We start from the raw sequence: 19,060 nt of genomic DNA on the forward strand, positions 1-19,060 counted from the left end.
GGAAATCCCCGCGTGATGGGAACTCCAGTCCACTTCTGCATATGCGTTTCGAAACTGTAAGGCGAACTGCAAATTTGCCTTACAACAAGTTGTAAAGTTAAGTTTCGAGTTAAAATACAGTAAGGGCACATTCACTTCATATTTATAGGAAACCAACGACCAGAGCATCATAAATATTTATAGTTCCTAACTCACTGAATGATCTGTCACGATCGTTTAATCGCAACATTTGGTTGCCCACGTCCTGGAATTATTATTTAATATCCACTCTATTATAGAATACATTTATAACGTCACTGTTTTCGGATCATAAATAAGTAATTACATTTAAATGAGCTACGAAAATAATCGAAAGCTATAAGAAAATAAGGTGTATTTTACGATTATAACAAAAAAACACCTACTAAGCTTAAGAAGTTTGTTTTAATATTTTCTTTTTTATAAAACCTATGTGTTCCTACCTGTAAAGACCGATATCAAATCTGAATAACTTCCATGGGCCCATAGTATATGTAAATAAGCATTGTAGAACTTTGTTAGTGGATCCCAATTAGGTATTTAAATGTTTATAATGACATATTTCACTTTCTAAAGACGTTCCTCCTGCTTTAATTGCACATATGACAAACGGAGCTTTTTTCTGTATGACAACTTAGCACTTATCTTATCAACTGGCTCGCTTCCGTTGTCCAAGTGCTGGCCACGTGTGAAGAGATTTGTTTCCAAGCCAAAACAATTTCACCAGTCAGTGGAGCAATTCGGCCCACTGTGCCACAAACAAATTCACGTGGGGTATATGCAACTCTGCATGTGTGTGCGTGTGTCTGCGCCCAACGAGTAAACATCAACAGGCGGCGAGAGATCTAATTCTAATGATTCATTAGAAAATTTATGTTCGGATTGTTTTTCTCAAATATTCAATGTTTTCGTCTAGTTTTAGTTACCGCTTGAAGGCCAGCAAAGGCAATGCTAAGGCTAAACAAATTGTTGAATCAGTTGGTAAGGCGAAACGAAGGCAACTCGGCCAAAAATGCCGGTAATTGTGGAACTTTATGACTGGTTTAGATCTTTAAAGTCTAGTAAATGAATCCCTTTGTCTGCGCCAAGCTTTCTAAATCATCCCATTTCATTGGCAATGTTTGCCAAAGCACAAACAAGTTTCACTTTTCGCATAAGTTTGTTTCTTTTCCTGAGTTTAGGAGGTTCGCTTAGAACTAGTTTTGGTAACTAGCCAAGTGCTAGCGGCACATGCTAATCAAACCACTTTCGGCTGATATTTTTCCACAATAAAATCGAACTTAAAAGTCAGAGACGTCAGCGAGAAATTTGCATAAAATACCTGAGACTCGAGATCGAGATTCGAACTTCTGGCAGCGATTTGGTTACCATATTAAGGGGTATCTTGAGTTGTTGGGCCAGAATATACATATATACATAAGCGGCCAGCGATTAAGAGTGACGAAGATTCAAGGCGAGACATCGGTATTTCCGTATATTAGCATCGCATTCGCCTCTCTCGATTGCACAAAATCGCTGCCGCTGTCGGCCAGGGCGTATACGTAATATTTTGTGCCAAGTGCATAACCGTAAATAGCAAACAAAAAGAATATACTACTCGTACAAAGGGAGGAGATAACAAACTGCAAAACAATTGCAAACTGTAAAAAAAAAGCCCACAAATCAGGGGTCTCAAGTTGTGCAGTATAGTTTGGACTCCATTTCGCAACTCCCGAAATGAAATCAGCTTATCAAAAATATATGGATGACTAAGCACTTGCCTTGCTGCCTCTTTTCCCTTATCAAAGTTCTTGTTTGTGTGCCATTAATTATGGCTGCTTCCTTCGGTAGCTGCTGAAGCTGATTAGAGCGCAAACTTCTCGAAAGGTGGCAACAGTTCACGTATGGAAAGTTTGGGGGCCATCATTAGTTTTTTAGACTATCTATCTTAAGCATCTCTAATGTTTAATGTTATTTCTAACCAAACTATAAATACAGTGCATAACTTCGCGCATTAACTTATCAAAATCATACCAATTGCACTTGAAAATCACAACTAAGGTCAAAGTTACATGATTTTAGTATATAGTAGTATTAGTATTTAGTATTTTAGTATTTAGTACTCTATAAATAACTACATTTTATCATGTTTCAACGTGCATTTTTCTGTGTGGTATTTCCTGTTCTAAACCAATAATTGAGTACTTCCGTTTTAAGAATATAGTGTATATTACTTTATAATCAATAAATTTTCCTAGAAATGCGGTGATTTCCTTCCATGTTTTTCCCCGATTCAAATGTTCTTGCCTTTGTTTCGAACTTAAGCTAATATCTACTATTCAAGTTCACCACCTACCCTGCAGGTTTTCAAACTCTATATTCTAAAGATAGCAGATACAGAGACGCTAAAGTCAAACTGCCAACTGTGCCAATAAATAAGTTCGTCAACGCAAATAAACAGCGCACACACCCATCGAATAATAATTAACTTAAACTTACTGCTAGACAAGATCTGTGCTATTATCCGTTCTGGACTCACCTGCATTATGGGATACGCGAGACGTCCTTTGCCGAGCCGCTCTATGATCGTCAGCTTGGTGGTGCTGGCCATGACTCCGGCGATGTTGGAGGAGGACAGGACCGGACGCGGCGGTGGTACGATGGGCACAAAGTCGCGATTCCTTTCGGCGAAGCTGCGATCGAACGAGTTGCGTCGGTCGCTGTGGGAACGTCTGTAGGCCACGTGGTTGCCATTACCACCGCCAGCGGTATTGGGCCCCCGACCCGCTTGTTGGCCATTCTGTGAGCTGTTGTACTGGGATACGCCCATGTAGGACTTGGACTTGCGATACTGCTTGGCGGAGTAGACAACCGGCTCCGGGTAATGGAGATCGCTGTGATTGCTGGCGGTCTCCGATCCGGAACTGGTTGACGACGACGAGAAGGAGGAGGCCGAAGCGGAGGAGGTGGATGCGGATGCGGGGGCTGTGGATACGGTTACGGCGGTGGTCAGGCCGGAGATCATCGATGGCTTGGAGCATTTGGCACAGGGCACGGCCAAGGCGGCTGTCAGCAGTTCAGCGGGATTCATTTTTCCCACACCACTGTCCAATGTTGCCAATGTGTCCGAGATGTTGCTGCTGTTGCTGCTCATGTTGCTGCTGCTCTTGCTGCTCATGTTGCTGTTGCTGCTCATGTTGCTGCTGTTGCTGTTTATGTCGATGCTGTTCCTGAAGCTGTTGCTTCTGTAGTTGCTGCTGTCGCGTGGCAGCGACTGCAGGAATATCTGTTGGCGTTGCGGCTTTGCTTTCTTGCCGCTGCGCTGCGACTGCTGCTGATTGCCTTTGCCTGCATTCTTTTTGTTGTTGCCGCTGTTGTTATTGCTGTTGGGCTTTGTGTTTTGGCCCTTGTTTGTTTTGTTGTTGTTGTTGTCTTTGTTGTTATTGTTGTTGTTGCTAAGTTTGTTGCTGTTTTCAATGTTGCTGCTATTCTTGCCCGCCGCCGGCAACATTGCCTCTTGCTGCCTCTCCTTGTCCTTGTCCGCCTTCTTGTTTACCATTTTTGGATTGCCCTGTTAACTGTTATCCGTGCTGCGCTTCTATAGTTCCGTTAGTTCTCTGCGTTCTACGTTCCGTGCGCAATTGGCTTTTGGATCGTGCTTGCGCTTGTGTTTTGTTGTTGTCGCTCTTGTCTCCGCTTATCTGGCTGTCTCACTCGCGCGCGCACATTCGCTCTCGTTTTCGTTGAGCTTTTTTTGTGTTTTTAGTTGGTGGTGCCACGTTTTGTTGTTGGCGCGCTGCGATATTATATTTTGTATATTTCGCTTGCGTTCTTTTTATTTTTATATTAAATGAGCTTTTGTTGTACACCTTTTGAAATGTTTTTAATCACGAAATTCACGAATGTTGTTTCTCACTTGCTAACACTTTTTTTTAACTGCGTCTTTTCGGCGAAATTGCTGTTCTTCGTTTTGCTACCCCTTTTGGTTTGGATGACATTTACCGCAAGATAAGCAATTGAGAGAGAGAGGGAGAGCGGCGTCGATCACCATGTAAAGAGAGAAAAGAGAAAGGAGAGGAAACAAAATTAGTTATTGGTTATTTGCTTTCTCGAACAATTGTTTTCGCCATTCCGTTCGGGACTTTTTCTTATTTGTACTAAATGCATTTGATTTATTTTTATGAAGCCAAAATCACTTATGAAAGCGTATTCCTCACATGTGCCCACCCATCCCCCTTTTCTGTTAGTCTTTATCACACATTTTGTTTTTGATTAACTGCTGTGGGTTCCTAAAGGAGCTAAAAGTATAAAAGTCTCCACCATTTTCAAACGCGCAATTTGTATTACTTATTTCTTGCGTTCATTCGAAAAAGCAAAAACAAAAAGCCGAAAAATAGCGCATAATATATAAAAATATGTACATATGTATGTACATATGCCTGTGTGCCATGTTTGTTGGTATGTAAATGCTTGCCATTTGGTTCTCCCTCTTTCGATCCCTCCATCTCATTCTATCCCCCAGCCCGATGATGTAAGTTTTCGTATCGGAATTCTTTATTTTATTTTCCCTTGCTCTTCCTGCCGCCACAGAGTCGCCGAATTAAATGTGTGATGATCGGTAAACTGACCACAAGATTAATAACTTTGACTCCCCATAAACTGCTAAGATTGCTCATTAAACTCTTTAAAAGTGCGTGAAGTCCGTCTATATATACTCTAATATTTTATACTCTTTACATCGCCTGAAGCTAAAATTCGCTTAGCAATATGATATGGATATAAGTATGTGTATGTACAAATGGATCCAATCATTAGTGCTAAATAAAAAAATTTCATGAGAAAAGTTACGATACTCTCTGGAAGGGTATAGAAAGTAATATGCCCCCTTACAAAATAAAACAGTTCTCCGGCTACTTTTATTGTTATTTACCAGACTTTATGACTCAATCGCAATGGGAGAAATTCAAACTGATCTCTGTCAAATCAGTGATTGCTTTTCCAGAATTGTCGAACACTAACCGTTCTTGAACCCAAAAGTGATGGATGAACGTAAGAACGGCGATAATTATTCTTTTCTAACGAGCAAACGTATTAGTTTTTGTGTCAAATAAATACTAAAAACAACATTTGGGGTTCCCACGTGCGTTAAATTGCATTGTTATTGACCTTTTGCCCACAACAAGTGTTTTTCGAAGTTAATTTATTTAAGAGACTACAAACGGTTTATATTTAAATGTTAGAAAACGATTAATTAAATTGTTCATTTAGAATTATAAAAATTGATGTTTCAACTTTAAAAGCACAATTTGGTTTCAAGTTATTTTTTGCATTAAATACATATGTACGTATGTATGTTTAAAGATGCTCCCAAAATATGCACTGCAATGAAAACATAGGAAACCAAACCACTTTGAGAGGATTTCGGGTTGAATAATATCTGAAGGTGTTTTCATCTACATATTGTACATACATACATACATGCATATCTACACCGACAAAAAATAGCGAAACCGGAAATGCCAGATGCCAAGACTAACCGAGACCCAAAAGTGATGAGCAGGGGGTGGAAGGGTAAGGGGGAGGGGAAGAGGGAGGGAAAGGTGTATGCTGTGGTGTGTGCCTAAGATTGTTATCCGCATTTCTGGTTTGCTTTTCATTATAGGCAGAACAGAACACAACACCATGCGGCACGATGCGATCTGCGAATACCCCGGACCCTGAGAATCGGCGCTGCAGTCACGTAGACCCACTAATTGAGCGAGATCAATAACGGTGATTGTGTGTGCACCTATATGCATATGTACATATTAACGAATGTATTTACCTGAACAATTCGGACAGCTCGTGCCTAGTCGCGCATTATCCAAAATTACGCAGAACGGCTTCGGGTTCTGCCGCCGGGTGCTCCTTCTTCGTAGGGTTAAAACCGAACAGAATCCTAGCTAAAGTGGGGCACGGATTGCTGATTTTCCAAAGTATCGCTATCGGCGGTGGTCTATCGGTATCGGTATGCTAACGACGACGGGCAGCAGGGTGTGGGTGGAGTTTACCGTTCCGGCGAACCGCTGGCAGAGCGCCTTAAACTAAAGTCGAAGGGCGGGCCAGGATGGCGATTGGTGAATCCGGTATTCGGTTTTGATTTTGGATTACTACGGCAAGGTAACAAGCCAAAACTTTCGGTTTTCTCTGCGCACAGATTCTGACAGCTAACACCCCAATTGCTCGGTTACCGTTACCTTTCGTCTTACGATACCGTTGCACTGCACACACTGAGGGACACTTACGCACACACACAAACACTCGCGTTCGCTCACTCAACTTCCAACTGTGCGATTTGCGATTTTCGACTTCGAATTTGATTTTGATTTTGATTTTGAATTATTTCAATTTCACTTTTTCGCTCGCCTCTTGCCGTATTTGCTTCGTTGTTTTCGGACCACGCGTTTCGATCGTTTCGTTTTGCGGAAGCTTGCCCAAAAGCTTCGAGAATGTGGTTTTTCGATTTGACAGCAAAAAGGGCTGAACAAAGTTGCACTTGCACCTAAAAAGAGCGATATTCCGGTTGGATTATGGGAATTTTTAGTTTGTGCAAGTTTAACTGAACTGCTGGTGAGTTGCTACAGTCAATAGTCTGTCTAACGGCTGCTCTGCGTTCGATCGGATCTCGGTGGGCACTGTACAGCTCCCTGTGTTTGGTCTACTTGAGTGTCGAACATGTGACGAGCAACTGATGGCGCTGGCCCGCTCCACTGGTCCGCCGGCCAGGCGAAGACGCGCGACGGCGGCAGCGGTACAGGCGGGTACAGTAGGGCCTGCCTAAAAACACTTTCACTTAGAAAGGGCACTTTTTAAAATCACTGGCCATTTGTTTTTAAGTGAAAAGTGGCTAAAAACACAGTATAAACATATATGCACATAATTTTGTTTCACAGTCATTGGGTTTAGAAAAACAAGATTTGTTATGGAATTCTGTTAATAGGTTAATTTCCAACGTTCTTAAAGTATAATTGCTATTTCTCTGCGTTACATTTTACACTAGTTAAGTATTGAATAAAAAACAATAAGCTGAATATTCGGCACCGTCAAGTGTATAATTGACAATAGTAATGACGATATGTCACTATCTAGAAGTTTCTAGAGTTTAAATGAGTTTTCTTACCTTAAGCTTTATGTACAGGGCCTTAAATCTTATTCTCGTCGAAGTTCCACTGTAGTGAGTGTGGGCAAAGCGGAGGCGCCGACAATTCTAGAGAGTGCCATCGAAAAGTTCGCGAAACGGAATTAGCAACAACAATTAAGTCGGAAATGAGCCGCTCGCTGTCTCTCTCTTGCTCTCTGACCACACTAAGCTCCCCTCTTCAAACATTCGAAACCATCCATGTCTTTCTACCTTCGGCGAAGAAAAGCTTTTAGAGCTTTTGAGTAGTAGGTCAAGAAATGCCTTGAAGCTATTGTTGTTGTTCGGTTTTCACTTTTTAAGCCTTGTTTCTAACCGATATATCTGTGCTTAAAAGATATGCTCCACTCAAAGGTGGTGGTGGTGGCGAAGATGGAATGAGAGCGAAGAAAGGAGAGAAGAGGAGACCGTGAAGCTTTTCACGATCACTTTGCTGTAATAACGAAATACCGGCCGGCGTTGGCGTTTCGAAATTGAGAAAGCGCCGACCTTGTGCTCTCTTTATCTCTCTCCCACCCTCTCCTTCCCCTTGGAGCGGGTGGGTGTGTGAAAGAGCGAGAGGGTTGGGGTGGCAACCGAATGCTAATTAATTGAAAGCTTTCTCCCCATCTCTGTCGCAGCGAAAAAGCTTGCCGATCAACGGGTTATTACCATTTATGCATATGAATTATAGACTTTATATAGGAATAGGATCTGCCCCACTGCTTCTGATCCTTTAGAATGTAGAGAAAAATAAAAAAAATATACAAGTGCAACGGTTGGACGCTCGGGATCACGATCACGTGACCAAGGCTGCAAAACTGCGACTAGAAATAATTGGCGAAGCAGCTAAAATCACAGTGTCAGGGCGGTATTTTTGGCTGTCGCCGATTCAATAGCTAGAGCGACAAAACAAACCCAAAAATATCTTAACTCATCCACCGGTTGATAGTCTCGTAGACCAAATGCGATGCGTAGTAGCCACGCGGCCAATAAGACATTTCAATTATTTTGCCAACAAACGGAATCGGGCATGTGCACGTATTTATAAAAACTGCGTGAATCCACAGTAAACAATAGTTGATCCGATTTTTTCGTCGCTTTCAGATACTTCCAACCTTGAGGTTGTGTTATTCAAAGTGGCGCCTATCACCTAATACACATGTATTAATTAATATCTGATTTAACTTTACATATATTTCAATAATTTGCGCACTGATTTATGCATAGCATTTTGTTATAAACTCTTTCTTGGTTATTAAATTTAATGGAAACAAATGAGAATAATTTGACATTGTTGGCGGTGTGCAAACTTACATACATATGTATGTACATTTCTACACATACAATCGTGAGTCATGTTGACAAACTTTTCCATTGCAAAATGTTTCATTGGAAAGGGAAAACCCGTGGGGGCTTTTCTCGGTGAGGTATTTTTAAATAAGTAAACACCTTTTATTAGGCACAGCAGTCAGAACTAAATCCTAACACATATCTCATCAAATCGAACAGAAATAATAAGAAGTTTTTCCAACAAGTTTGCCAGATACAAAAAAAGATACAAAATGTGTGGGTGTAAATGTTTACAAGCTGGTGCTGCTAGCAACATTTGCGGTGCAACATTTGTAAACATTTCCATATATGTATGTATACATGTATGAGGCTTCTAAATGCATGAGTAGAATTTTCATTGGCACTTAAATATGGCTTTAAAAAAGTCCATTCCACTTTTAAGTTTAGTTGTGGTATATCTTATCATTTCCAATATCACTTATCATTTCCAATAATAGTTATAATAGTTAATGCTAATAAGGTTTGTGTACTATTTTATTAAAAAATTTACTAGAACTCAGGAGATTTACTTTATAATCAGTGTAACAATGTTAAAAGTTAACTTTATATAAATCGCTGTGCATATATAGCTCCTCCAGCCACAATAGCGGTCAAAATTGTGGCGCCGGAAATGCGTTTGAGCAGCTGATCCTGCCACTTCCGGTTGGCAATGCACTGTCGATAAGGCATACTGGAAAAGGAGACGCTGTTATAGAGAGGAATCCAACCAGGAAACAGACGGAAGAGCAGTGTGTCCAGCCATTTCCGGAGCCGGAAGGTCCAACGTTTGGTCAGGTCTCGCATCTGCAAGGAATAGACGAAATACAATTCGAAACTATATAAATTCTAGTTCCTAAAACCCACCTCCACATAATTGTACATGGCCAGATCGCAAATGGCAAAGGCGTCCTGCCAGCGGGATTCGGTGAACAGGGCCAACGTCTCGTCCAGTGGCAGCTGCTTGGCCAAAATGTCGGTGAGTAGCGTGACATCCTCCATTCCGGCATTCATACCCTGGCCGTAGTACGGAACCATCGCATGGGCGGCATCGCCCAGGATCAGGGCCTTATCCGCATAGTGATACGGCCTGCACTTGATGGACACCAGGAACTGTGGCCTGGTCTTGAAGAAGTCCTTTATGAGCTGTTGCTCTCCAATCAGCGGCAGTGCGTCCCGGAAATGCAGCTTAAAGAATGCCAGGAGATCGTTTTGATTCTGAATGCTGGCGAAGATCTCAAAGGGCATGGACAGGGTGACCGTGAAGGACTTATCCTGATTCGGCAGGGCAATCATCATGAAGGTGTTACGCGGCCATATGTGCAGGTAGTTGGCAGGCATCTGGAAGTCCCCCGATTTCGAGGGTATGCAGAGCTCCAGATAGCCCGTTTCTATGTACTCCTGGGAGTAGTTGAAGCCCGGCAAGCGGACCAAGTGCTGGCGCACACTACTGAAGGCCCCATCACAGCCGACTATAAGATCAGCTTGGGCAGCTACGGCTTCCTTGGCGGGATTGCGGAACTCCATGGATCCCTCTCTCAGATTGGCACTTGTCAGCTTGTGCTCGAAGTGGCAGCGGATATTGGGCAGCTTATCGCAGGCATTCAAGAGGACTTCGTTCAGCTGTCGGCGTCCCACGGAGTACAGGCATTGCTTGTTTATGGGATCGTATAGCACCACACTGGAGTTTCCTCGCACATCGTGGAGCATTCTACCCCGCATGGGTATGGCGGTGGCCAGCACCTCTTGCTCCAGACCCACCGCGGCCAGCGCCTTACGGCCACGCTGCGATAGAGCCAGGTTAATACTCCTGCCCTGGACCACTAGAGCCTGGCGGATATCCTCCCGGTACTCGTACAAATCCACGTCGTTGCCCATGCGGGCAAAGTTCAAGGCTGCCAGAGAACCCACCTAGTGTTAAAGTGGAGAAAAAGATGCGTAGAAAGCGTGATAAGAAAAGCGTTATATCTGGAACTAGGGATTTAAAAACACTAAAGATAAGGCAACTAACTATGTGGAGACAAATTAAATTTAATTTATAAGTTGAAAACTATTTGGCAAAGAATTCGAATTGCACTTCGTAGTTCTATACTATTGTAATTGTTACGATATATTTCATTATGATAAAGCTTAGTTTTAGATAACATGAACCTAAACTATAATTATTGCCTGTTAACATATTTATAACTATATATTTATAGACCCACGATCTGTATATGCTTCCGCAGAGTAATCATTGTATAATTCAGATAACTTTGTCACACTCACAAGTCCTGCTCCGACAACCGCCACCCTGCGCCTTCGTCCATGTCTCTCGTCCCTCGCAGCTTCTGTTGGCTCCTGGCGGCCGTTCACCTCCTGGCTGATGATTCCTGGGCTCATGACCGTTCTGGTGGCTCGTTGGCAGCGAAATGAAGATGGAATCGAGATGGAAGCCAGTCAACTGGCTGGGGAAAGGTTTACCAAAGAGATTATGTCAGATGGGCAGTAAATGGTATCTATGGTTGTTTGATGTTGCTGCGGGAAGCCAACCAACTGCAGCGGCGTAGCCACAAACATTTATCTTGGGGTCTCTTTCCTAAGTTGGGCTGCAGAAAATGAAGATTTTACACGTGATACTTGAAGAGTAGAGCATACTGAATTCGTTGAGGAGCATGTAACCGTTTGAAGCGTTTGTCCGTAGAAACATCTACATCTACAAATAGGAAACTATATAAGTTAGAGGGTATGTAAGATTGTTTCAAAACATTGGCACGCCCACACTTTCGTGAAATGTTTTGGTGTTATAATTTTTCCATTGATATCACAAAAGAATTATACAAATATTGACTTGAGTTCCCTCGTGCTTACTTGTTAAATACACTAAGCTTAAGTAATGGGAAAATATATCATTATATTTTTCTTTAGTACATACTCGTACAAATCATGTAACTTTTATGTTACGATGGACAAGAAGAAAACATAAGATTAAGCCAACAATGAATTCACGATAAGAAAACATTAGATTAGCCAGCCCATTTTACATGATATAATTAAACATCTAAAGCAGATAAGAACTGTAAATTGCAAGTCAACACTTACACTTTAGATTGCTAATGAAATGGAAAACTGTTTGAATAAGCATTATTTTTCCACTGAACAGAGGCAAATTACCAACTATCTGACTGGAAATTTAAGATCAGTAACTAAAAAGTGCGAATATTGCCATGCAGCATCCATCCATTACCAAATGTATCAATAAATTCAAAATACAGGTTCTGTTTTTAAAAATCGCGCTAATTTAAATTAACGTGGCAAACCCTGACAACCCTGTCAACGCGTTGCCAACGCTAAGCTTTCTGGTATTCTTCCTTGGCCACTGAGGTATTTTTTGTCGCTTGAACCGCGGTCACACCAAAAGCTGCTGTGGAAAAACTCATGCACAATAGAAAATAGAAAACCGAATAATTCCACAACAAAACCGTAATTCAGCGCCCCAAAAAACCCAGTAGCATGTGCAGGATAGCCCGCGGCGTAGGACTTTAAAGGAAACTAGAGGAAAACCAAGAGCGGAACGGCGAAAAGAGCGAACTTTATTTGTACTCTATAGATAGCATCCAAGGAGAACCACAAAAGGCAAATCCAAAATGGTAATAAAATGCCACCAAAATAAGCGAAGAACAAGTGCAAAAGCGGAAGAGGTGAAGAGGGAAAGAGGTGGAGAGCGGGAAAGGGCGAAGAAGAGAGCGCAGACAGGGAGTGGGAGCTTGTACCGTTATAAAGCCAACTTCCGTTCTGCGTTTCGTTCCCCCCCACCCCACCTCTTTCACTCTTTTGGCATTGCAAAATATTAAAATTTCCCATTTAACATATACTTTTTCGCCTGCAGGGAAATGAAACATCACTGCCCATGGAAATGTGTTCCAATTGTAAGTACGATATAGTTCACTCAATGTCATTTGAACGGAATGGCAGCTGTTTATGAATATGCAAACATGGGCATTTAGAAGCGTACATTTAGATACGGTATGCATGTACGAATGTACGCCCGTATGTACGTATGTACATATGAATGTAGGCATGCAAATACGCGAATTGCCAACAAAAGTGGAATGCAAACGAAACGTGGCGTAGAAATACAATTTGAATTCCCAACTCTTTATTCCGCACCATCACGAGATCTTACACCCAATCGTCCTATTTCAAAATTGGCATTCTAGAATGTGTATTTGTCACACATCTGATGATCGACAGACAAGCGGATGCTAAATATAAATCGCCAACAATCTTAACCAGAATCTCGAAATCTGGTTTTACATCTGCATACTAAAAGGCTGTTGAAATATGCAGATATTCGCCAACTATACTCAATACTAGTTAATTAGCAGAATAGTAAAAATTGAATAACTTTATTCTCAATTTTGTCATTTATATTTGCGACAAGGAAGTATTTAAATTTGTATGCTAGGTAAATTTACGTATATAAAAGATTATTCAAGACTTAAATCAAACTATGCAATTTTAAGCGTAAATAATAGTAATTAAAAGCTCTATTAATTCAAATAACGCTAACGGATTTTTAAAGTATAGAGTTTAAAGAGAAGATAGTTTTTGGAAGCTCCACTGTAATCATACTTCTTACGCTGCATTCTAAAATCTAAATCTCATTCAATATTTCCCGCCTTTCTGCAGTCGACGCCGACGAGATCCGGCGGCTGGGCAAACGTTTCCGGAAACTGGACCTGGACAACTCGGGCGCGCTAAGCGTGGACGAGTTCATGTCGCTGCCGGAGCTGCAACAGAATCCGCTGGTGCAGCGCGTGATCGACATTTTCGACGCGGACGGCAACGGCGAGGTGGACTTCAAGGAGTTCATCCAGGGCGTGTCGCAGTTCAGCGTCAAGGGCGACAAGCTGTCCAAGCTGCGCTTCGCCTTCCGCATCTACGACATGGACAACGATGGCTACATTTCCAATGGCGAACTGTTTCAGGCAAGACCAGCGAACTTCACGTTAAGCCTATTCCACTGAAGTGCTTTCTCTTTAAAGGTTTTAAAGATGATGGTGGGCAATAATCTGAAGGACACGCAACTGCAGCAGATTGTGGACAAGACGATCGGCTTCGCGGATAAGGATGAGGATGGCAAGATCTCGTTCGATGAGTTCTGCTCTGTGGTCGGCAACACGGACATTCACAAGAAGATGGTAGTCGATGTCTAAAATAGGTTTAACGCAGATCCTTTTCTACGCGATGTTATTTATTTATTTTATACACGTCGGCATCCTTCGATTGTCACTATCACCACTATTCATATGGTTATTATTTTTGATCGGCGATTCTCTATAGTTAAATATTGTTAAAGAGCCATTGGCCAGCCAGTTCAGTCAGTCAGTCAGTCAGCCAGCCAGTCAGTCAGTACAGCGATCGAAGGCTTAGGGAGAAGTCGCGAATGCAATGTTGTTATCCTAAGTTGAAAAGTGGAATAATGCGCCTCCTACTTACTTCTTAAATATATTCATCTATATACTTATATATAAATGCATATATAGTCATAATTTATTATACAAATATACATTTAAAGAATTCAAAAACCCGAGAAGCAAAACTAAACTAAGGCGGAATCCAACTTCGTGCAAGTAAAGGCAAATAAAGCAACCCAAGTTGAACGAATGCTCTATCGAATGCACTTTCGCTCTATCATATTGATGTTATATTTCTAATTCTCCTGTGATTTTGCCAAAAACCAAACAAAACGAAACGAAACAAAACAAAACCAATCGAAATGCAACAAATCGAAATATGAAGTGTGTATGATGAGAAAGGACAGAAGCGCGGGGCAGCTAAGCAACCTGCCCGAAGGAGGTCTCCTCTATTGACTTAGTCTAATTTACACGTTGTGTACTTTTTATATATTTATACATACCTACTTGTACTAATCGAATGTTATAACCTACGCAACGTATTTTTATATATCTTGACTAACTTGATAACACCAGAGGAAGGCGACGTTTGCCAAGTTTCTTAAGTCTACCTTAACCAATCTTTAACGCCACTTAACTCAAATTAATCAACGATTCTCACGCAGAACGTTTTCGAAAATACGCTACATTTTGCAGTCTATAACGTTTATAACGCGAGTTAACTGAAAATCGAATAGTTATACATCAAAACATACATATGAAGCAATGCCGTGCGGTGATATTGCAGTAACATTTTTTTATACCTAATTATACTAGTTAAAGATGCAAGGAAACCAAATAGTAAAATGCATGTTACAAATTTTACAATTAACAAATTTTTGCACACTCGCCACTCAATTCGTTAGCTAATCAATTAAATTCCATTGCATTATTCAAAGTAATCGACTCGAGATCGTATCTCATTGTAAAATGGTGTAGCCACAAGCTGGAACCCCATCGATAGATAGGCGCGCATGGAAGGCCCAGCTTGCTGGCCAGTCGAAGCAATAATAAGCGAATCCTTCAATAAAATTATAATTATACACTAACCAACAAAGGTTTTCAATTGCTGCGCTGGTGGAGCTACAGTACAATATGAGATTAGATAAGGTCTGCGGCAAAAGCTAGCCTGCTCACCCATCGCCACCATGAGTACTCCCCTTCAGTTGTGAAATAGTCGGCGGTCTGCTAGTTTCTCTGCGGGATCGTAAACATGTGGGGACTGGACACCAAGGGAGGAATCATCTGCTCGGGCTGCCTGTCCATAGCCTTTGCCATAACCTATCTGGCTTTGATGGACGATTACTTCTGGAGAAGTAGGCGCATATACACATCAATCCTAGAGATCTTTGCATGCATAGTGTAATTTCGTTTCAGATGGACTCTATGAGATGGGAATGCACTTTTCGTCGCTGCAGATCTTGGCCAGCCTGGTGCTCATCGTTGGAGCCATAAAGGTTAGTTAGGCACAGCTCACAACACTCGTATCTCTTATCTCTTATCTCCTTGCTGCATACAGCAAAAGCACAAGTTCTTCGTGCCGTGGATGATAAGCACAGGATTCTTTTTATACCTGATGATGTACCTGCTCATTTCACTGATAGTCCAGGGCACAGGGTGGATCTTCGGACCGTTGATGGTGGTTCCGTTCTCAGGTGAGGAGCTAACGCACAGAGATTGGCCAGCCAATTAACCAAAATCCTCCACTTTCAGCCTATCTGTGTTGCGCCTTGTACTCGGTGCAAAAGGCCTTCGACAGGATGCGCAAGGAGGAGCCACCGGCATATGCCAGCTTGTCCGACAAGAAGGAGTTCATCAATCATATATAGATAGATACATATATAAGCAATGTCAATACAAACAAAAAGATTAAAGGCAGATCAGATAGCTGGAAAATAAAAGCTAATTTCAAGTGCTATTACAATCAAACTCACAAAAAATCGTGGTAAATTTAACCTTTTCTAATGTTTATTACAATTTCCAATGGGAACTATAAACTTTAAGGCAATCACTTTTGTGTACTTTTGAGTACTGCTCTGAAAATCTTTTTGTTATCTTTTTTCTTCGTAATTTTGTTTCCAGCTCTGTTATCTTCGACAAAGGTGTAAAGCATTTTAATGGCTGTTTTTTAATTATTGTATTAGTTTTCTATAATGCACAATTTTATTATCCCTTCCATGGTGAAGATATCCCACAAAGGCTTTGATGTACATACGTTGTATATAAAGCAATGGCTGATTAGATAAGTATGAAAGAAAGCTTTTCACTAATGGAACAATGGATCATTTGCAAACAGAACGCCCATCGACGAGCAGGAAATGTGGAAACTGGACTCCAAGGAGGGCATTATTTGCTCCGGGGCAGCATCGATCTGCCTTGCGATCGCCTATCTCATCATATTCGCCAACTTGAGGGGTACTGAAACGGGGTCAAAGTTTCAAGAGCCAGCACATCTAACGCCAGTTTCCCAGCAGGGTTATCCTACAACTTTGGAGTGCACATAGCGTCCATGCAGATCATCAGCAGCGCAGTCCTCATCGTCGGAGCCACCAAGGTGGGCCATACTCCCAGTTCAACTTCCAAATCTCCATCCACATTCTCTCATCGCAGGAGAGGCACAAGCTCTTCGTGCCCTGGATGATCACAACCGCCATGTTCCTCTACTTGATGGGTTACTCATCCATTGTGCTGCTGGCCATGGGCGATTGGGTTATCGTCATGTTTTTCGCAGCGCCAGTGATAGGTACATGTGTACTGGAGCTAACTAACCATTATATAGATTAACTTCATCAATAAATTCAAAAACTACTTTCAGGCTGCCTCGGAATGGCATTCTATGCGGTGCAGAAGGCCTTCTGCAGGATGCGCAAGGATGGGATGCCACCGAAGTATGCCGACATGCAAGTCAAAAGTATTCTGGTGAATCCCATATGATGCATTTGCCATTTGCAATTCTTGGTTTATCAAAAGCACTCTAATCGCATCGTTATCAGTGCAATAATTATGTATAATATGGTGAAGATCATATCTCTAATATATGCAAGATTATACAAATTAATACTGAGAAAATCACTTTTCCATTTGATTTAATCAATATTTATATCCTTATAATTTATCGTAATTTTATTCTATAAAGCCACTTAATTTGAACAGAAATAGCTAAAACAAGATCACAAAGCAATACATTCATCTAAGCTACATATTTTTTAAAAGTATTTTAAGCTCAGCATTTGGATGTTTCGGAAATCTGCATTTTCAAATATCCCGCTCTTTGCAGCCCTGGTTGATACTAATCGATTCGATGCTGTAATGCCGATAAGCTATGTACACCAAGCAGCATATGTATGACCTTTCGTGACCTTGGTTATGCTCATAAGAAAGCCGCTTTGTATAGGAACGCAGGTCGATATATGAAAACAAACCCTCTCTCCACCAAAAAGTATACAGTATATATAGGCTATATAGTTCATATGGGCTGAGTTCAATTGGTCGTTATGTATATTTATGTGTTGTTTTGCCGAAGAATCAAAATCCAAGGCAAACAAACAGCATCCGCACAGGTTTCAAAGTGCAGCGATAAGAGAATATTTGTTCGTTATCTGCGAATTTTAAGACTGCCAGAGTTGGCAACAACAAACATACATACATATGTATGTACATAAATAGAAACCTCATTCCTTTGGGATTGGGATGACTCCCAGACGAAGCACTGCATATCTCAGCAAGTCCGCCCGATATATAATAACCTTCACACGCCCTTGGGGTTACACACAAGCAACGTTCATTCGATGCACAAGTTTTATTTTTCAAATAGCTGACATTTAAATACAGTAACGGGTCGATACTTTATTCAACAACAATAAATATGTAGCTTTGCGTAGTTATGGCTATTTTGTGCACCAAGAAAAACATCCTCATTTGCGCGCCTTTCGGATTATGCAACAGTGATTCCCGACCAGCTGCTGGGCGCCGAGTTTGTACGATAGTGGTGGTTAGCTTAGTCCTTGCTCTGCATATACTTGATCAGGTCGATGACGCGGTTGGAGTAACCGAACTCGTTGTCGTACCACGAGATTAGCTTGACGAACTTGTCGTTCAGCGAAATGCCAGCCTTGGCGTCGAACACCGACGAATGGGTGTCGCTGAGGAAGTCGGTGGAGACCACCTCCTCGTCGGTGTAGCCCAGGATTCCCTTCAGGGGTCCCTTGGAGGCCTCCTCGACCTTGGCCTTGATTTCGTCATAGCTGGCTCCCTTGCCCAGGCGGACGGTAAGATCCACCACGGAGACATTGGGCGTGGGCACGCGGAAAGCCATGCCGGTCAGCTTGCCGTTCAGGGCCGGGATGACCTTGCCCACAGCCTTGGCGGCTCCGGTGGCGGCCGGGATGATGTTCTGGGCGGCGCCACGTCCATCGCGCCACAGTTTGCCGGAGGGACCGTCGACGGTCTTCTGGGTGGCAGTGGTGGCGTGCACGGTGGTCATCAGACCCTCGACGATCTCGAAGTTGTCATTGATGACCTTGGCCAGGGGAGCCAGGCAGTTGGTGGTGCACGAGGCGTTGGAGACCACCTTCATGTCGGGGCTGTAGGCGTCCAGGTTAACGCCGCACACGAACATGGGCGCATCGGCGGATGGGGCCGAGATGATGACCTTCTTGGCACCGCCCTTCAAGTGGGTGGATGCCTTGTCGATGGTGGTGAACACACCGGTGGACTCCACCACATACTCGGCTCCAGCACTGGCCCAGTTGATGTTGGCCGGGTCGCGCTCGCTGAACACGGTGATCTTCTGGCCGTTCACCACCAGGAATCCGCCCTCAGCCGCAACGGTGCCCTTGAAACGACCGTGAGTCGAGTCGAATTTGAACAGGTACACCATGTAGTTGACATCGATGAAGGGATCGTTGACGGCCACCACGGAGGCGCCCTTATCGATGGCGGCGCGGAGCACCAGGCGGCCGATGCGGCCAAATCCGTTAATTCCGATCTTCGACATGGCTTAGTTCCTGCTGTCTTTTCACTTTTCCTCTCGTTCAGTTTCAGTTCGCTATTACGACTGCCGCTTTTTCCTTTTCCCGGAGCTTTTTTCGCAAATTAACAGTTCTTTGCTGCGGGTGGCAGGGGGTGGCTTGATGAGTAT

The 19,060-nt window shown here is 42.5% G+C and overlaps 6 protein-coding genes across 8 annotated transcripts in view; 3 read left to right on the forward strand and 3 right to left on the reverse strand.

Annotated features, from left to right (window-relative positions):
• LOC6733426 (terminal nucleotidyltransferase 5C) overlaps positions 1–6,760 on the reverse strand; it is a 42,187-nt gene extending 35,427 nt beyond the window's left edge. The window contains exons 1-2 of one of the 2 annotated variants that reach the window (XM_016167303.3): positions 5,822–6,757; positions 2,537–3,976 (exon numbers count right to left, since the gene is read on the reverse strand). In XM_016167303.3, coding sequence (XP_016026374.1) covers positions 2,537–3,556 — 1,020 coding nt within the window. In that variant the 5' untranslated portion in view covers positions 3,557–3,976; positions 5,822–6,757. Of the gene's footprint in view, positions 1–2,536; positions 3,977–5,821 lie in introns of both variants that reach the window. The other variant, XM_039292162.2, reaches the window with a different exon arrangement.
• A 2,213-nt stretch (positions 6,761–8,973) lies between these two features.
• On the reverse strand, positions 8,974–11,093 carry LOC6739306 (kynurenine 3-monooxygenase). Its single transcript, XM_016172151.3, has 3 exons — positions 10,751–11,093; positions 9,350–10,393; positions 8,974–9,289 (listed from the first exon to the last, which is right to left on the reverse strand). The coding sequence occupies exons 1-3, from the start codon at positions 10,862–10,864 to the stop codon at positions 9,050–9,052; spliced, it is 1,398 nt and encodes a 465-aa protein (XP_016026375.1). The 5' UTR covers positions 10,865–11,093; the 3' UTR covers positions 8,974–9,049.
• A 739-nt stretch (positions 11,094–11,832) lies between these two features.
• On the forward strand, positions 11,833–14,131 carry LOC6739305 (calcineurin subunit B type 2). Its single transcript, XM_002076178.4, has 4 exons — positions 11,833–12,111; positions 12,351–12,390; positions 13,154–13,452; positions 13,510–14,131. Exons 1-4 carry the CDS (start codon positions 12,109–12,111, stop codon positions 13,678–13,680), a joined length of 513 nt encoding a protein of 170 aa, XP_002076214.1. The 5' UTR covers positions 11,833–12,108; the 3' UTR covers positions 13,681–14,131.
• A 156-nt stretch (positions 14,132–14,287) lies between these two features.
• Positions 14,288–15,849, forward strand: LOC6733430. The gene is made up of 4 exons (XM_002080451.4): positions 14,288–15,236; positions 15,298–15,377; positions 15,440–15,575; positions 15,634–15,849. The coding sequence occupies exons 1-4, from the start codon at positions 15,134–15,136 to the stop codon at positions 15,747–15,749; spliced, it is 435 nt and encodes a 144-aa protein (XP_002080487.1). The 5' UTR covers positions 14,288–15,133; the 3' UTR covers positions 15,750–15,849.
• Positions 15,850–16,205: 356 nt separating this feature from the next.
• On the forward strand, positions 16,206–17,210 carry LOC6739307. Of its 2 annotated transcripts, none has more exons than XM_002076179.4 (4): positions 16,206–16,335; positions 16,395–16,474; positions 16,531–16,663; positions 16,736–17,210. In XM_002076179.4, the coding sequence occupies exons 1-4, from the start codon at positions 16,239–16,241 to the stop codon at positions 16,852–16,854; spliced, it is 429 nt and encodes a 142-aa protein (XP_002076215.1). In that variant the 5' UTR covers positions 16,206–16,238; the 3' UTR covers positions 16,855–17,210. The 2 variants fall into 2 exon arrangements, with proteins under 2 accessions (XP_002076215.1, XP_016026377.1); XM_016172184.3 differs by having other exon boundaries at positions 16,239–16,335; positions 16,392–16,474.
• Positions 17,211–17,700: 490 nt separating this feature from the next.
• LOC27206142 (glyceraldehyde-3-phosphate dehydrogenase 1) lies at positions 17,701–18,998 on the reverse strand. Its single transcript, XM_016167299.3, has one exon. It carries the CDS (start codon positions 18,914–18,916, stop codon positions 17,918–17,920), a length of 999 nt encoding a protein of 332 aa, XP_016026378.1. The 5' UTR covers positions 18,917–18,998; the 3' UTR covers positions 17,701–17,917.
• Between the last annotated feature and the right edge of the window lie 62 nt (positions 18,999–19,060).

This window comes from Drosophila simulans, chromosome 2R (assembly GCF_016746395.2).
Source record: "Drosophila simulans strain w501 chromosome 2R, Prin_Dsim_3.1, whole genome shotgun sequence".
NCBI classification, from domain to species: domain Eukaryota; kingdom Metazoa; phylum Arthropoda; class Insecta; order Diptera; family Drosophilidae; genus Drosophila; species Drosophila simulans.

Bases quoted from the DNA above. Each gene is read 5' to 3' on its own strand.
- LOC6733430 (XM_002080451.4), top strand. From the start codon at position 15,134: ATGTGGGGACTGGACACCAAGGGAGGAATCATCTGCTCGGGCTGCCTG. The intron at 15,378-15,439 runs GTTAGTTAGGCA...TGCTGCATACAG, and splicing joins TCATCGTTGGAGCCATAAAG to CAAAAGCACAAGTTCTTCGT. The intron at 15,576-15,633 runs GTGAGGAGCTAA...CTCCACTTTCAG, and splicing joins GATGGTGGTTCCGTTCTCAG to CCTATCTGTGTTGCGCCTTG.
- LOC6739306 (XM_016172151.3), bottom strand. From the start codon at position 10,864: ATGAGCCCAGGAATCATCAGCCAGGAGGTGAACGGCCGCCAGGAGCCA. The intron at 10,394-10,750 runs GTGAGTGTGACA...CTTTAACACTAG, and splicing joins CGGTTGTCGGAGCAGGACTT to GTGGGTTCTCTGGCAGCCTT. The intron at 9,290-9,349 runs GTGGGTTTTAGG...TATTCCTTGCAG, and splicing joins CCATGTACAATTATGTGGAG to ATGCGAGACCTGACCAAACG.
- LOC6739305 (XM_002076178.4), top strand. The intron at 12,391-13,153 runs GTAAGTACGATA...GCCTTTCTGCAG, and splicing joins CATGGAAATGTGTTCCAATT to TCGACGCCGACGAGATCCGG. The intron at 13,453-13,509 runs GCAAGACCAGCG...TTCTCTTTAAAG, and splicing joins CCAATGGCGAACTGTTTCAG to GTTTTAAAGATGATGGTGGG.
- LOC27206142 (XM_016167299.3), bottom strand. From the start codon at position 18,916: ATGTCGAAGATCGGAATTAACGGATTTGGCCGCATCGGCCGCCTGGTG.
- LOC6739307 (XM_016172184.3), top strand. From the start codon at position 16,239: ATGTGGAAACTGGACTCCAAGGAGGGCATTATTTGCTCCGGGGCAGCA. The intron at 16,475-16,530 runs GTGGGCCATACT...CTCTCATCGCAG, and splicing joins TCATCGTCGGAGCCACCAAG to GAGAGGCACAAGCTCTTCGT. The intron at 16,664-16,735 runs GTACATGTGTAC...AACTACTTTCAG, and splicing joins TTTCGCAGCGCCAGTGATAG to GCTGCCTCGGAATGGCATTC.